The following is a 16,440-nucleotide window of genomic DNA, read 5'->3' as shown; positions in this document are numbered from 1 at the left end:
TATCTCTACAAATCCTTTTTTATGAACATATAAATACACATAGATATAACTTAAACATATATAATTTAAACTAGTTTAATATAAATTAAATTAATTTAAACAATTAATTAAATGGTTTAATTTAATATATAGTTTTAATTAAATAAGATTATACTATTTTTTGTTTTTTACCCCTTGACCATATTCCTTGGATATCCTTCCATATCAGTATATACAAAAATGTACATTATGACTGCTTGGTGTTCCATATTATTGATGTTACATAACGTATTTAACCATTTCCCCTACTGATTGTTTCCAACTTCTTGCTATTACAAACAATGTTGCAATGAACATTCTATTCACATATTTGTGTCCTTGTCTATATTGCATACTTGTCTTTCCACAGAGCAGATCATTAAAATGGATTTCCCTGTAAAATGTTGCTAGGTATTGCTAAATTGCCTTCTTAAAATGTTCACCATTTTATACTCTTGCCAATAAAATATAAGCATGACCTTTTCCCCACACTCCTTCCAACCTGAATATTATCAGCCTTTTTATTTTTGAAAGTCATGTCATATTGTGGTTTTAACAAGCATTTCTCTGATTACTAATGAGATTGGGTAACTCTTCTTATGTTTATAAAGCCATTTATCTTTCATTTTCATATTCTTGGCACATTTTTCTGTTGCACTGTCTTTTTCCAATTGATTTGTTGGAGATTTTGGATCTTGAGAGCAATCATTGTTTTTCAGTTTAAACTTTGCCTTTTAAACTTTGGTTGACTTTTGACAAGCTGAGACAGGAACTCTCACAGTATTCATTTCCCAAATAGCAATTATTAGTATTTCTACACATGCCTGTGACCCTGGGGAGATCCTAGTGGAAACAGCAGGTTAGGTATGGTGTATAGAAGACAGAGAATCCAGGATATGCATGGAGACTTTTTCCCGGGCCTCCCTCTGATTCCAAGTAGAACTGAGGACATCTCTTCAAACCTTGGGACTCCTGTCTTTCTGGGGCACTGGGAGAAGTATCCCCTACTTTCTTCCCAGTCAGCTTCTTGGTGCCGAGGTGAGAAAGCAGAGGCCCTGGGCTCCCAAGGGAAGGAGAGGATTTGTTCCTGCCTGCCCTGAGTCTTCGTAGAGAAACTGTGACTCAGGAATATGACTCCAGGGACCAAAGGTCCTACCAGCCTCAAACGGAAGGGCTTTTATTTTCCTTTGGATATTTTATTTACAGTACTGTAACGTGTCCAAAATGAAGGCTTGATTAGGGGGGTTGATGGCTTAATTTGGGCCATTAACCAAGAATGATGCAATTGTTTCTTCCTAGGCTCTTAACTGAAAGGGTGCAAGCCAAGTGGGTCTCTGTAAAGGTGGAGATGATTGCATTAAAGCAATGGCTTTATGGCTCTTGTCTCAGCTCTTCTGGAGCCAGTCCTGGCACGGGAGGAAGGCTGTAGGGGAGGGCGGAGTGTGATGGCAAACTTTCACCTGTGTCCCTATAACCGACATTACCTTTTCTAGACTACATAACTGGTTTTCAAACCCACTTCACCTTTTCTTCTTGTAGATTAGATGTATTACAAGACACATAATATCTGTTCTAGTCAGACTCTTCATTTAAACAGAAAATCAAGTCTTCAGTAGGCAGAGGTTAAAGAGATTAGGTTATAGAGATTTAAGAGATTTATATTTTTAAGCATTTTTAAAATTTATTTTATTTATTTATTTTTGGCTGCGTTGGGTCTTCATTGCTGCATGGGGGCTTTCTCTAGTTGCGGCGAGCGGGCGCTACTCTTTGTTGTGGTGCACGGGCTTCTCATTGCGGTGGCTTCTCTTGTTGCAGAGCACAGGCTCTAGGCTCGCGGGCTTCAGTAGTTGTGGCACGTGGGCTCAGTAGTTGTGGTGCATGGACTTAGTTGCTCCGCAGCGTGTGGGATCTTCCCGGACCAGGCTCGAACCTGTGTCCCCTGCATTGGCAGGCGGATTCTCAACCACTGTGCCACCCAGGAAGCCCCTAAGAGAGTTATTGAGAAAGTCAACGGACAGTTATGGACCGTCTAGATCTTGATGCAAATAAACTGTAAAATGAAAACTTACGAGACAATGGGGGAAATTTGAACACTGATTTAATATTTGGTAATAGTAAAGGTGTATTAATTTGTTTACCTGTGATTATGGTATTGTGGTTTTTAAAAAAGAATTCTTATCTTGAAGGGATGCATACTGAAATATTAATTCAAGAAATAATATAATGTCTAGAGTTTGCTGCAAAAAAAATCCAAGGTAGAGGGAGGCTTGGAGGTATAGTCGAAACAAGATGGGTTATGAGCTGATCTTTATTGAAGGTGTATGGTGTACCTGTGGGTTCGTTATACTATTCACTCTACTTTTGTATTTATTGAAATTTTCCGGAATGAGAGAGAGAGAGGAGATCTCTCTATCTCACTTTCTATTCTTGTCTTCTCTCTCAAGAGATAGGGATAAAATAGTTAAGGTAAAAGTTGCTTTTAAAGCACTTTCTTTCCCCTCTTTAGCATCTCCCTTGCTCTTGCCGGTAGACCAGTAGCCACTCCTCAGCACTGCCCACTGGGAGGCATGCATCTGACCACACTGCTAAAATCCTAGCGGCTTAACACCCCAGGGGTAATCCCTGCAGCTCAGAGGTGAGAAGAGGCCATCACATAACAGAAAGACATAAACTGCTGGTGGTGAAGTTTCAGGCATCAGCAGCAGGCCAGAAGGGAGGATATTTCTGAGTGGATTCGAGGTGGGGAGGAAGCTCTCTCAAATTATACCCTTTGTGGAAAGCCCTGGCAGAGGGCATTGTTGTTTTTTCTTTATTTCTCTTCTCTGAGCTTCGTTGCTGCTCTGAGCAACAGGCTCTGAATTCAGCATTGTTCAGAGATGGGGAGGTGCTGTGAGATGAGCGTGGGCAGCTGGATGAATTAGTAAAACTTTGTTTCCTTAAGGTGAGATGAAGAAAAAAGCTACTTGCCTCTCCAGGTGTGCTGTGGGCCGTGCCTGAGCCATTTGCTTGCTAGAGTGCAGTGCCCAGCCTGGCACCAGTGACGCCTGGTAACTGGTTCTCAGTAAACGCTACTCTCTTCCTCTGAGGGCATGGAGTTGGTCTATTAAAACAAGGAGAAATGAGCAGGCCAGGGCTCAGAAATCCTGAGCAGGCCAAAACTTCAACTTGTCCAGCCAGTTCTGCTTCAGGCCGCCGCAGGCTGCTACCTTATGTGCTACAGGCATTTTCGTATACGTTTGTGTGTTCCTGGGTTCTTAGTTTGTTTATGCTGTTCGTTTGCACACGAACCTGTACCTGTATATACCAGACAACCCTTTCGAATGTTGTACTCTCGGTCACCCTTGCATTATCTTCCTTCCTTCTTAGCACTTATATGAAATAATCTTATTTATTTATACATTTACTTGATTATTGGCTGTCTCCCTTAGAATGTCATCTCTTTGATGGCAGAAAATTTGTCTTGTTCACCACTTTGTCTACCAAAACAGGGCTCCAGAAATGTTTGTGGAGATTGAATGAATGAATGACCATGCACATGTGTGTCTTCAAAGGAGAGGGCAGAGAGGTTGGTGGGACAGCTGCTGGGTGAAGGACCCAGGGCCAGTCCTTCTCCCTAGCATGGGCTCCCACTGTGGCCCTGACTGCACTGCACTGATCTTCCATCCTGTTTTCTTTTCTTCCTCTCTTCCTTCCTTCTTTCTTTCCTTCCTTCCTTTCTTTCTTTCCCTCTCTCTCTCTCTCTCTCTCTCTCAATATACATATGTTTTGTTTTGTTTTATTACCTTTATTTGGGGTTTGGTTACAGAAGTAATATATGCTTTTTTTTTTTTTTGGCCATACCACACAACTTGTGGGATCTTAGTTCCCTGACCAGGGCTTGAACCCCGGGCCACTGCAGTGAAAGCGCAGAGTCCTAACCACTGGACCACCAGGGAATTCCCCATGCTTTTTATCTTTTAAAATCCAGAAGCATATAAAGAAAAAATGGAAAATCATCACCTTCCTTCCATTGCGTCTCTCCAGAGGTAACCACGGCTGTTACTTAGATGTATATGCTCCCAGTCTTTCCCAGAGCACGGGGGGGGGGGGTCTCCACCACTCCCCCTACCAAGACCGCACAGCTCCAAGCTGTAGACATCTGCTTCCTCACTCCTCTCCCCCTTTCCGAGAAAAAGTCTCTCTGTTCTGAGGTTTCCAAGAAACAAAACATCAGAGCTTTCCACATTCCTTCTGTTCTTCTGCTCCCCACCCTCCTCCTCCTGAAACCAAACGAAGCAAAACAAAACACAAAAACGCCAAGGATTGATTAGAAAAACTGTGAGCTCCAGAGTCAGGCGGACCTGGGTGGAAATCCTGCTCTGCCATCTGTCAGAAGCCTTGGCCCTCTCTGAGCCTCGGTTTCTTCGTGAGTGAAAGGAGGGTGCTTTACTTACAAGACTGGGTGGTGTCAAGGGTTAAACTGGGTGCTGCAGGCAAGGGCTAGTGCACGGGAGGTGGTTTCACAAGTTAACTTTCCTTTCTCCCCATTATCACTCTGGAGCGGACTTACTGCTTCCCTGTCATTTTTGTTTTGCTAGAGATGAAGAACACCAAGTTTTTTTTTTCTTTCTCTCTTGCTTTTTTTTTTTTTTTTTTTTGACACATCAAGTTATTCTTAGAGACTCTGACTTCATCATCTCCTCTACTTTCCCTTCGCTGGGTTTAGTCCTTCTTCCCTCACTTCCCCATTTCCCCATCAGTGATTTCAGGGCCTGTTTAAAGAGGCTGAGGGTGGAAGAAAAGGAGGGAACCGTAAGCGCCCTGCGCCCTCCCTGTGCAGCTGAGGCTCCAGAACCCACCGTGGCCTTGAGAACCCATTTCCTGTTTGTGGAGGCCCAGCCAAAGTTCAGGCAGCAGTTACATAATCGCCTGGCTGTCCAACTGTCAACTCGATAACCTATCCCCTCTAATATTTACTGTGTTTCTCTAGGGCTTGAAAGGAGCAGAAGGAACGTGGGCCACACCCACCCTGCCAGCCTTCCCAAGCACCTTGCTTCAGGCTGGGGGATGCCCGGTGTCGGGGCGCCGTGCAGGGCCTCCCTGGTTAGCAGATCTGAGCTGAAGTCCAACTCGCCCAACTCTAGTTGGCCTCTGGCTAGGGAAAGGCAGCCCTGAAATTCCTGAGAAGCAGCATTAGGGATGCTCAGGAGATCCCATGCTGATGGGGGTACCATTCACGGTGGAAGCCCAAGCCCTGTTCATGTCAAAAGAAGCAAGTATACCATGGGCGCTTCTCAGTCATCTGCCTGAACCCTGACCTTGGACTCCCTCCACCTGCAGCCTGGATTGGGACAGCCTTCCCCAAGCACGCTGCAGGCTCTGGAGTAAGAATTCTGGAAGAAAGCCACAGCAGGAGGTTAGGGGTGCCAAAGAGGAGCCGCAGAGACCTGCCAGATCAGAGCCACAGGGCATGAAAGAACTTGCAGTCAGTGACAGAGTCTGCAACAGCTCTGAAATAACAACTTCTTTGGACTTAAGAACTTTTTTTTTTTTAATTTTTTTTTTAAATTTTTTTTTGGCTGCATTGGGTCTTCGTTGCTGCGCGCAGGCTTTCTCTAGTTGTGTCGATGGGCTTCTCATTGCACTGGCCTCTCCTGCCGCGGAGCATGGGCTCCAGGCACGCCGGCTTCAGCAGCTGTGGTGCATAGGCTCAGTAGCTGTGGCCTGCGGGCCCCAGAGCACAGGCTCAGCAGCTGTAGTGCCCGGGCTTAGTTGCTCTGCAGCATGTGGGATCTTCCCGGACCAGGGATCGAACCCGTGTCCCCCGCATTGGCAGGCGGATTCCCAACCACTGCACCACCAGGAAAGCCCTGGACTTAAGAACTTTTGATAAGACAGTGGGGATGGGGTTTCTTTCTCTTTCAGATCTTGCATGTTGGGCTACCTGAAGCCAAAAAGCAGAAGAGTAGAGAGGAGGTAGGTGATGGAGACCTCAGGAGGAGGAGGGCCAGAGGGATTAGGTAGGGTGATTGGAGACAGGCAAAGAAGCAGCCCTCAGGGGCCACCCCTGTGGGGCAGCTGCACCCACGAGGCTCACTCTGATAGCTGCCTGGCTGACAGTACAATGGCTAGGGTGTAGAAGAAGGAAAGAGCCAGGAGGGGTTGAGTGACACTGGGGATGAGGGGATAAGGGAGGACCCCTGCCCTGGGCAGCCACAGGGCATCTTCCTTTGTGGGCAAATGATCCCTCATCCATGGGAACCAGGAGGACAGAAACCCATCACACTGAAGCCCAGGTTTGCTCTCCTACCCTCCACTCTGGTTTGGAAACCTCGTGGCTCTTTTCTACAGGCGATCTCATGCCCAAAGTTTGTTCCTTTCACTATCCAATAAAAACTCCACCCCAGAGCTTTCATCCAAGGAAATGAAAGTGGCTTCTGTGGACCAGAGCCAGCAGGCTCCTAGCAGAGTGGGGCAGGGGTTACCCTGGTCAGGTGGCCAACTTTGAGGAAAGAGGGGACCCTCGGCTTCAAGATGGAGAGCAATTTGTGTGGGTCCCCTTGTCCAGCTCTCTAAACCCTCGCTCCCTGGATGACGGTAGCCCCAGAGAAAGTTAAAGGGATCAGGCCTCAACCCTGCCTCAGCTCTTCAGCAAGTAGCTGTCATTTGCCTGAGAGGCTGGGACACTATATGAGCAGGCTGAGCAGTCATGGAATCCTCCAGGTGGAGGACTCTTTCCTGGATAGATGGAGAACCTGAGTTTTATGGCTTGTCAGGGTCAGCTAGGGACAGCGGCATCAGGCTGGGCTACCCTTGGGCCCTGCTACCCTGCCCTGGGGAGCTATTGAGGCACCAGGCTGGGAGAAGAGGGGGAGGCACTGCACTTTCACCTTCTGAGGTTTATAAGGGTAGTAGAGGGTAATAATGGCACTGCCAACTTTCCTTCCACTTCAAAGCTCAAAAGGATGGGTCTGGAGAAAGTGGAACCTGGACACACGACCCTGCCCTGGCAGGAAGACATGGGTGAGCAGTCCTTGGGGAACATGGTTGTCTGGAATAAGAAAGCAGTCTTAGGAGAAGGCTGACCCTGGCTGTGGTTGCAGGAGCAAATGGGCCCACAGCCCTCGGTGCCCCTAAATGCCAAGAGACAGGTCCAAGTACAGAGATGAGCATTTAGAGACCCAGGAACTTGGCACATACACGCTCACGCAAACACACACACACACACACACAGGCACACATGCACATGCCCTCACAGGCATAAATATTCTGGCAGGCACGCACTCAGGAACACACCGACATGCACAGGCACACATACATACACAAGCACAGGTTTTTACACACAAGCACCCTCACACAGGCACACAGACACAGATACACACTCATGCAGGCACATGCATAAAAGTACACACACAGGAAACACCCAGGTACACAGGAGCAAGCACACACAAACGCACATGCCCAGGCACCCACTCCACTAAAGAGAAACGTGCGCAGGCACAGCATATATCTGCACGTGCACAGGCTCCTGCGCACACACACTTGTACACACATACAAGCACACAGCCAGTAACTCAAACACAACCGCCCAGGCCATTTGAGAGCGCCCTGCCCAGGAGCTATCCATCATCCACTCCGGGCGGCGGCCGGGCCCTCCCCCTTCCCCGCCCACCCCCAGTTGGTGGTATAAATTCCGTCCCTTTGCCCCTTCCCCGCATAGCCTGCCTCGGACACCAGCACAGCCCTCCGTCTCTGCGCACTCCTGGCAGACCCGTCGGGAGCAAAGCGCACCAGCAAGCAGCATGGGTAAGGAGGGGGGCTTCTGACAACCGTCGCTGACCACCAATGGCCCGCCCCGCAGAAAGTGACAGAAAACCTGGAGGGGGAGCTGGTTAGGAGAGGGAGCGCCAGGCTCCGCTCCACCGGCCCCGCCCCACCCCCACCCCTGCATTTCCCAGCTTAGCCGAAGTGCTGGAGGCGTCTGGGAAGGAAGGCAGAGGGACTGCTGGGAAGGGTGACTTTGGGCTCCCCCCCACCCCGCCGCTCCCCAGCTGCAGCCTGCGGCCAGGGAGCCTTTCTGCAGCTGAGAAAATAAGGATAGGGGTACTTAGGAGGAGCTCTATCTCTCTGTCTGTTGCCATAGGAGACAGACAACCCTGATTTCAGCCCTAAGCCAACTTCTTACTGCAGGGAGTAGGGAACCCAGGCCTCTGTGACCAGGTTGCTCTTTAGCTACCCTGCCCCACCAATCACTTTGGGAGGGAAATCAGGGAGCCCCCCTCTCTCGCGGTGGGAGAGGGGCTGTTTCAGTGCGTCCCACCCTCTCAGTCCGCCAAGTCCTCCAACTCCCCCATCCATGGACTCCTGGATGTCAGGCTGAGGAAGAGTCTGCGTCTGGCTGGGAGTACTGAGGTCCTTGCCCCCTGTGGATCTGGGTCTTTTCTGGCAGAATGCCCAACAAACCAGCCTGGCCTTGGGAAAACCCAATGAGCTTTCCCTGGGTTCATCTCAACCCCAAAGGTGTTCAGAGATCTTGCTTGAGATGCTTAAGACAGGGGGAATGTTCCCCCAGAAAGAGGACTGATGCTCAGTGGGGCCCGAGTGGCACGCAGGGCCTGACCCTGACTCTCAGAAATGCTGTGCGGGATGCGGCAGTTAGGGTCTGGGACGGGGAGATGGTGCTGAGGGGCAGTACCTCCTTCACACGCCTCTTTCATACCTTTACTTCTCTCTCAGTCTCTGGTTTTGCAGATTTTGCATCTCTGTCTTGATGTCTCGGAGTTTTGAATCTCCTTCCCCTCCGCCTCACCTCCTGTACCAAACCCTGACACAGCTTGGTCGTATAGCAGAACAAGTCTCCTTAATTCCTTTGGACTGGACCTCACCGTGTCCCATCCCAGCCCCAGCCCTCTCTCTGGGCACCAGGCACTGCCTGGGATTTCTGGCACAGCGCTACTCATATTTATACAACACCTCTCACTTAATAAAAGTACTTCTGAATACTTTGTCTTATTTGGCCTTCATAGCCACTTAGAGAAGAAGGTAAGATATTATTACCCCTTTTAGGTGAACAAAGGGGAGAAAATGGAGAGAGTAGATGTCACACCTGGACCTTGACACCACGCTTCTGGACTCAAAAATGCTGTTGCTGCCTCTCAGCCTCCTAAGTCACTTGGCCGCTGCAAGTAGGGGGACCTGGCTCCCTGGCTGAGTGCCTGAGCCCAGACACCAGTGGAGGCTCGATTCTGGGCCAGTAGCCAGACTGGCCATGGGACCAGGCAGGGAGGCAGTGTCAAGTCCTGTGAACTCCACTCCAGGATTTCTTTTGGCCTACAGCTCCCTCTGTTTATTCCTCAGCCTTTCCTCCTGCTTAGGCCGCAAATCCTGATGCTTAACGCCTGGTGGCAGCCCTCCTTCTCAGCGACTGACTTTGGTTCCTGACTTTGGTCCCGTACATCCACGTACTGGCTTCTCTTGCCAGACTTCAGGGGACAAGGAGGGCCACTTCCTACAGCTCTGGTGGGTGGGCCTCTGAGCTTTCCAGGGTTGGGCCAAACAACTTGCTTTACAGATAGAGTAAGTGGATGGGGCCCACCCAGGGGTAGAAACTGGTCTAAGGACATTCAGTTAGTATCCGTCCTGCAGCCTTGAACTTCAGCCTCCTCTCCCTTACCAGACCCTTGGTTATATAACCCAGGCTCTGGCCAGCAGCCTGGGGTCAGGACCCAGAGGGGAGGGAAGCAGGAAGTGTTCCAGCTCCTGGTTTAGGTACCTTTCAGTGAAAGGAGCTGAACAGGCACCACCGTCACTCTCTGATGGCTATTCCTGAAGAACAGCCAGGGTTTACGGGCTCCTACCAGGCAAGTACAGAGCTGCACACTTGACTGCAGCTTCTTGTTTCTTTCTCATACAAGCCCATGTGGTCTTCTTATTACCTTCTTTTTACAGATGATGTGGAAACTGAGGCCAGGGGGGTTAGGTGATTTGCCTAAGCTCCCGTGGCTAGTCAGTGACCAGCTGGGATTGGGGCCCAAGTCAATGTCATAACCACTGCACCACACCGCCTCCCCTGCACTCACCCTTCTCCTGCCTCCCCTGGGTCCTGCTCAAGGGTCTGTGCACCTTCAGGTCATAGCTCTGCAGCTCTTCCCGCCATACCCACATACTCATCAGGGTTTTGAGGGTCTGGAGGGGACCTGAGACAGTGCCCCTGCCTTGGCCAGTGGCGGCCGGGGGTTTGGGGGGCTCGGGTTGCAGCATGTGAGGAAGGAGCCTTCATCCTCCAGAGCGTGGTGCAGCCAGCATGCCCCATTGTTTCCACAGCTACGAAATGTGGGAAGTGTGGACCTGGCTACCCTTCACCTCTGGAAGCCATGAAAGGTAAGTGTGGGAAGACTGAGAGCCAGCACCCCCAGGAGTAGGCAAGCCAGTGCCTGCTACCGATTCCACTGCTGACACACACCCTGCCTTGCCCCGGCCCTCGTCCCCACCCTGCCCACCCCACCACCTGCTTTCCACCCTCTAGGACCCAGGGAGGAGATTGTCTACCTGCCCTGTATCTACCGAAACACGAACACTGAGGCCCCGGATTATCTGGCCACTGTGGACGTTGACCCCAAGTCTCCCCAGTACTGCCAGGTGAGGTGGGGCTTGGGCACCAGAGGACCCTCAGACCCCTCCTCTAGCCCTGGCCCTGGCAGTGCCCTTTCCCTGCTCCATCTTTCTTCACCCTCCCTGGGGATGGTTGTTCAGGCTGTTCACTGCACAAGGGCACCCCCCCCCCCACCCATGGGCGAGGGCAGTGCTGAAAATGAAGTCTGTGCTGTGCTACCAGGATGAAATGGGTCCAGAGGGCCCCTTCTCCGTAAGCGTGCAGAAGCGTGGTCTGGGTGAGCACCACCCCTGCCCGCTCTCCTATCCTAGGTCATCCACCGGCTGCCCATGCCCCACCTGAAGGATGAGCTGCATCACTCAGGATGGAACACCTGCAGCAGCTGCTTCGGGGACAGCACCAAGTCGCGCACCAAGCTGCTGCTGCCCAGTCTCATCTCCTCCCGAATTTATGTGGTGGATGTGGGCACCGAGCCCCGTACTCCGAGGCTGCACAAGGCACGTCTTCTGCCCTAGCCGGCTCTGGGCCCCTAATGTGCCCGCCACCCAGGGCAGCCTGTGGGCAAGGAAGCCGCCCCTAAAGCAGCTCCCTCCAGCTCTTGTGCAGGGTTGGGGCTCAACAGCAGCGAGTGGGGCTAGACTTTGGAGGAGAGTTACCAGGTGTGCTGGGTCATCATCACCCAGGGGCACCACAGGGGAGGAAGGAGGCTCTCGTTTTTCACTCCGAGCTGGAGAAGGAGCCATTTCTGCCCCAGCCAGTTAGAAGCCCAGGGCTCTCCTTAGGCGGGAGCCTCTGATCCTTCCTTTCAACACTTTGTTGAGTGCCTTCTTTGTGCCAGGCACTCACTGCTGGACGCTGGTGATACAAAGTTGACACTGGCGTCCTCCCAGCCTGGGAGGAGCTTATGGTCTCAAAGGGCTGTGAGTGCCCTCAAGACAGGCAGGGTGAGAGAAGTCCATGTTTTCTGCTGGGGAGTTATCAGTCTCTGTGACGCCCCTGCTGCTCTGCAGACTCAGTCTTTGCCATATTCCTGCAGGGAAAATTGTGTCTATGTTTCAGAGGAAAAGAGGGTAGGGTCAGTAGATAGAAGTGTGGGAGGGGAGGAGTGAGGAGTGGGGACTCCTGGCTCTGTAAGATTCTGATGCCATTCCTTACCCTTTCCAGGTTGTTGAGCCCAAGGACATCCATGCCAAGTGTGACCTGGGCTACCTCCACACCACCCACTGCCTGGCCAGTGGGGACGTGATGATCAGTTCCTTGGGAGACCCCAAGGGCAATGGCAAAGGTACCTGCCAGCATTGTAGGCACATCTGTGAGGGAAGCAGATCCCAAACTGAGGGAGGGATGGAATGACCTTCCAGGGAGAACCAGAGGGCAGGGTCTCATCCAATATTTAAACTATAGTCAAGTAACTTCAGTTGTTTCAATTATTTTTATAAAGGTGAACCTTAAATGATGAATTCACTTACAAGTTATAGTCAGAACTGTCTGCCGTGGGAAACGTGAGCAAGTACAGACATGGCCCCAGAAAACACGTGCATTTAATATCGGCCTTCGTGAGTTCATGAGCAAATCTCACAGTCCTTGAGATCCTTAATTGTCACAGCTACTTTCTCATTTATGGTATGATCAGAGCTTTCACATAAAATGTCTACTATGTGCCAGACACAACCTATGAGATAGATGCTACTGTGATCCCTGTGTTACAGATTAGGAAGCTGGGGCACAGACTGGCTAAGTAATTTACCCAAAGTCAGCCAGCTGTTAAGTCACAGAGCTGGAACTCAAACCCAGCAACATGGCTCCAGAATCTATGTCCTAATCACCATGCTGTGCTGCTTCTCTCCCAGCCTTACGTATTTCACCAGAACTCCCCATCCAAGGGCTTGGAGTGAAGTATCAGTTAAGGTCATCCAGTTAAGATGACTGCATTAGACTCTATTTAAGTGCTTTTTCCAGGAGATGGGATGCATGACATTCCTAGATTTAAGAACACTTAGGAGTAGACATCTGTTTACATTTGCAAAGAAGTGGCAAGGTGTCATGACGTATTCAGCTGGGGAAAAACATAGTGGGCATTCATGTGGAATTACAGATAAATATAATTTTCTCTCTAAAAAAAAATGGAGTGAGTGAGCAGAATGGAGTCTAGACTCTGGCAGGAACTCTACCCTGAAAGTAGGAGGCTAGGCAAAGGAAGCACAGGGTATAGAGTCCCAGAAGATCTTGGCTCAAGGGAGGAAAAATTTACCCTGTGGTCTGGGAGAGGGATGAACTTGATGGGAGGTAGGGGCATCAGAGTAAGTCCCCACTTCTTACCCGGCCCTCTGGGTGGGACCCTTTGGACAGGTATCCAAATTCAGCTCCTGAATTTAAGGATCAGGCAAACTCAGTGGGAGGAGGGGCACCAGGCAATGGGCTTGGAGCCTCTTGGACAGGCCTTGGGGGTGAGGGCTGGGTGCGGGTCGCACCTCCACCAACTCTACCTACCACCCTACTTCCTTCCCTGCTCAGGGGGTTTTGTGCTGCTGGATGGAGAGACATTTGAGGTGAAGGGCACGTGGGAGCGGCCTGGAGGTGCCGCGCCTATGGGCTATGACTTCTGGTACCAGCCTCGACACAATGTCATGGTCAGCACTGAATGGGCAGCTCCCAACGTCTTACGAGATGGCTTCAACCCCGCTGATGTTGAGGCGGGTGAGAATCCCCCACTCCCCGTGGGCTGGCAGGAGCCTGGTCACACGAACCCCTGCTCTCTATTCCAAACCCCTACTCTCCAGCCCTCTTACTTCCCTCTTGTGGACCCCAGACTCTTGCGGTGATGATACAGGATGTGCTGAGTGCTCTGACTACTCAAGTGTCCTTCTGATAATCCAGCCCATCTTTCAACCTTCTCCCCTGTGCTGTGCCCCAGCCTTGGCCCATGCCCTCCCGCCCTGATCCTGATTCCATCTTCCGGCTGCATCCCCACCCCAGGGCTGTATGGGAACCACTTACATGTGTGGGACTGGCAGCGCCATGAGATGGTGCAGACCCTGACTCTACAGGACGGCCTCATCCCCCTGGAGGTCCGCTTCCTGCACAACCCGGCCGCTGATCAGGGCTTCGTGGGCTGTGCCCTCAGCTCCAACATCCAGCGCTTCTATAAGAATGAGGTGACGTGCACTCTAGCCCTCTCCTCCTGGCAGTCCTGTCAGCACTCTGCCCAGCTTCCATAGCCATGACGCTCCCTTCTCCCTAGGAGTGACCCAGGCCTCCTCTGCCTGGCTCCACCAACCCAGACTTCCCAGGAATAAAAAACAAGGCCACCTGCCCTGCCTGCCTCCTCTCAGTCCTAGGCTAATTTCTCCCTAAGCCCTAACTGGCTATATTTATTTATTCATTCATTCAAAAAATATTTAGTGAGTCAGGCACTGTGTTAGGTGCTGGGAATACAGTGGTGAAGCAGACATGATCCCTGCCTCAAGGGGTTTGCATGGGGGTTAGACCCTAGTGGCAAGAAGGCCCTGCATCTACTCTCTCCCTGTAGACAGTATGCCTTGGGGAGACCCAGATCTGACACTCATTGCCCAGCTCTGACAGGCTCACCTCTCTGCCTCTTGACCCCAACGCAGGGAGGTACTTGGTCAGTGGAGAAGGTGATCCAGGTGCCCCCCAAGAAAGTGAAGGGCTGGATGCTGCCTGAAATGCCAGGTGAGTGCTCAGGGGAGTGTGGGAATCGGAAGGTTGATTCTCAGGCTGGGGAACAAGAATCTTAAGGTGCCTCTGAACTGCAACCCCCCACCCAGGCCTGATCACTGACATCCTGCTGTCCCTGGACGACCGCTTCCTCTACTTCAGCAACTGGCTGCATGGGGATCTGCGGCAGTATGACATCTCTGACCCGCAGAGGCCCCGCCTCATGGGACAGGTGGGTCCTAGCAGGATGGAGAGGAAAGGAGGGAGGAGGTAGAAGTCTGGGCATGAGGTGGAGGGTATGAACTGGCTGGGGCATGATAAGGGAGGTGCAGGAAAAGCAAAGATGGGGGCTGAGGGATGGTTCAGGCCAGGACCACGGGGAATCGTGGCTAGACGCGGGGAACGTGAGGGAGTGGGGCTCTCTTCCTGCAATGTCCTAACCTCCCACCACTGTCCTCCTTTATGCTGTGCACCTCCCCACCCAGCTCTTCCTCGGGGGCAGCATTGTTAAGGGAGGCCCCGTGCAGGTGCTGGAGGACCAGGAGCTAAAATCCCAGCCAGAGCCCCTGGTGGTCAAGGTGAGGATCTCTCCGCGTGCTTGTGGGCCCCTCAGATCTGTGCTGGAGAAGTATGGGGGAGGGGGCTGGGCAGCGGCTGAGCATGTCCTTGGGGTTTGGGTGGTGCCACTGATTCCCGCCTAGGATCTGTATGTAACCCTGGGGTCTGACCCCTGGTTTTCCTAAGGGGAAACAAGTGGCCGGAGGCCCTCAGATGATCCAGCTTAGCCTGGATGGGAAGCGTCTGTACGTCACCACGTCGCTGTACAGTGCCTGGGACAAGCAGTTTTACCCTGATCTCATCAGGTAAGAAGTGGACAGCCTGGGCTCCCCTCCCAGCCCTCCCCTCCCAGAGGGGTTTGGCTTTCTGAAGACTCCTTGGCTCCGCTTCCAGACTCTGCGGCCTCCTGGGGAACCCCTCTCCCTGCCCTCACACTTACCTAATTCTTGGGGGAAGGGGACGGGCCCCCTCTGACCTCTTTCTTCTCCCTCCTGTTTCTACCAGGGAAGGCTCTGTGATGTTGCAGATCGATGTAGACACAGTAAAGGGAGGGCTGAAGTTGAACCCCAACTTCCTGGTAGACTTTGGGAAGGAGCCCCTCGGCCCAGCCCTGGCCCATGAGCTCCGCTACCCTGGGGGCGACTGCAGCTCTGACATCTGGCTCTGAAGTCCACTCCTTCTATAGCCCCACTCCACACCCTGCGCCCTCACTTCTGGAGGGAACCGGCTTCGCTCTGCTCTCTCAGTCCCCGACCCTCGGCAGCTTGTCCTCCCAAAGCCAAACTCAGGCTGTTGAAACGAATTGAGCCGTGTCTCTAGCTACCCACCACTGCTGCGAGCTGCTCACTGAGCTCTTGGAAATTATTTCACTAAGAAATAAACTGGTGAACCTTTTCCTGAGATCCCCTTGTCTTTGGGGGCACCGGGCCTATGACTCCTCCTCTGCCGACCCTCTGTATCTTGCACGGGAAAGTCCTGAAGAGGACCAGGGTGTGGGATGGTTATGATGACTAGTTCATACCAGTGATCACAGCACGATGCTAAGGGCGCCAGAATCTCACTTTTATGGCCAAACAGAACCTGAAGATTATGGAGGTGGTCGTCACAAGGAAAGCTGACAGGAAGGAAGCTGTCAATCAGTGTTCCTAAACTTTTTTTTTGTTTTTTAATTCGTGCTTTCTTTTAATGAACCTAAAATCTCACCCACCACCCCCAGGAGGATGTAATGTGCCCCCTCACACACAGGAGATACCTTAGACCCCTGACGTAGATGATGCCATCAGTTGAACACACTGTTCTGAGGAGGTTAGGTGTGTCACCTCCTACCTGGAAGACAGGAACACGATGGGGCAGGAGGGCTGGGAACGTCAAGGTAACCAACCCAACACACTAGGCCCTGGCGTTCTTGTTTCCTCACCTGGACAGTGTTTTAGAACCTTGCCCAAATCAGAGATGCCTCCTTTCTCTGCAGTAAGTCTTTAGTTGTTTATAAGAGGAATGGGATGGAAGTTTCAGGAACCTAAGAGACAGCAGCCAAGCAGTAATTCTAAGATAATTTTTTTTAATTTTTATTTATTGATTTTTGGCTGCGTTGG

The 16,440-nt window shown here is 51.4% G+C and overlaps 1 protein-coding gene across 2 annotated transcripts; it reads left to right on the top strand.

Moving 5' to 3' along the window:
* Window positions 1–5,914: 5,914 nt before the first annotated feature.
* SELENBP1 (selenium binding protein 1) lies at window positions 5,915–15,739 on the top strand. 2 transcript variants are annotated; one of them, XM_067727763.1, is made up of 13 exons: window positions 5,915–5,973; window positions 7,718–7,803; window positions 10,321–10,377; window positions 10,523–10,635; window positions 10,921–11,106; window positions 11,774–11,894; window positions 13,124–13,306; window positions 13,586–13,764; window positions 14,224–14,302; window positions 14,398–14,519; window positions 14,773–14,865; window positions 15,032–15,150; window positions 15,350–15,739. In XM_067727763.1, exons 1-13 carry the CDS (start codon window positions 5,930–5,932, stop codon window positions 15,510–15,512), a joined length of 1,545 nt encoding a protein of 514 aa, XP_067583864.1. In that variant the 5' UTR covers window positions 5,915–5,929; the 3' UTR covers window positions 15,513–15,739. The 2 variants fall into 2 exon arrangements, with proteins under 2 accessions (XP_067583864.1, XP_067583865.1); XM_067727764.1 differs by lacking the exon at window positions 5,915–5,973 and adding an exon at window positions 9,064–9,516 and having other exon boundaries at window positions 7,730–7,803.
* Window positions 15,740–16,440: the final 701 nt, after the last annotated feature.

This window comes from Pseudorca crassidens, chromosome 2 (genome assembly GCF_039906515.1).
Source record: "Pseudorca crassidens isolate mPseCra1 chromosome 2, mPseCra1.hap1, whole genome shotgun sequence".
Classification (NCBI taxonomy): Eukaryota; Metazoa; Chordata; class Mammalia; order Artiodactyla; family Delphinidae; genus Pseudorca; species Pseudorca crassidens.
This window is presented reverse-complemented; position numbering and strand designations above follow the sequence as displayed.

Bases quoted from the DNA above. Each gene is read 5' to 3' on its own strand.
- SELENBP1 (XM_067727763.1), top strand. From the start codon at position 5,930: ATGTTGGGCTACCTGAAGCCAAAAAGCAGAAGAGTAGAGAGGAG. The intron at 10,636-10,920 runs GTGAGGTGGGGC...CTCCTATCCTAG, and splicing joins AGTCTCCCCAGTACTGCCAG to GTCATCCACCGGCTGCCCAT. The intron at 14,303-14,397 runs GTGAGTGCTCAG...CCCCCCACCCAG, and splicing joins GATGCTGCCTGAAATGCCAG to GCCTGATCACTGACATCCTG.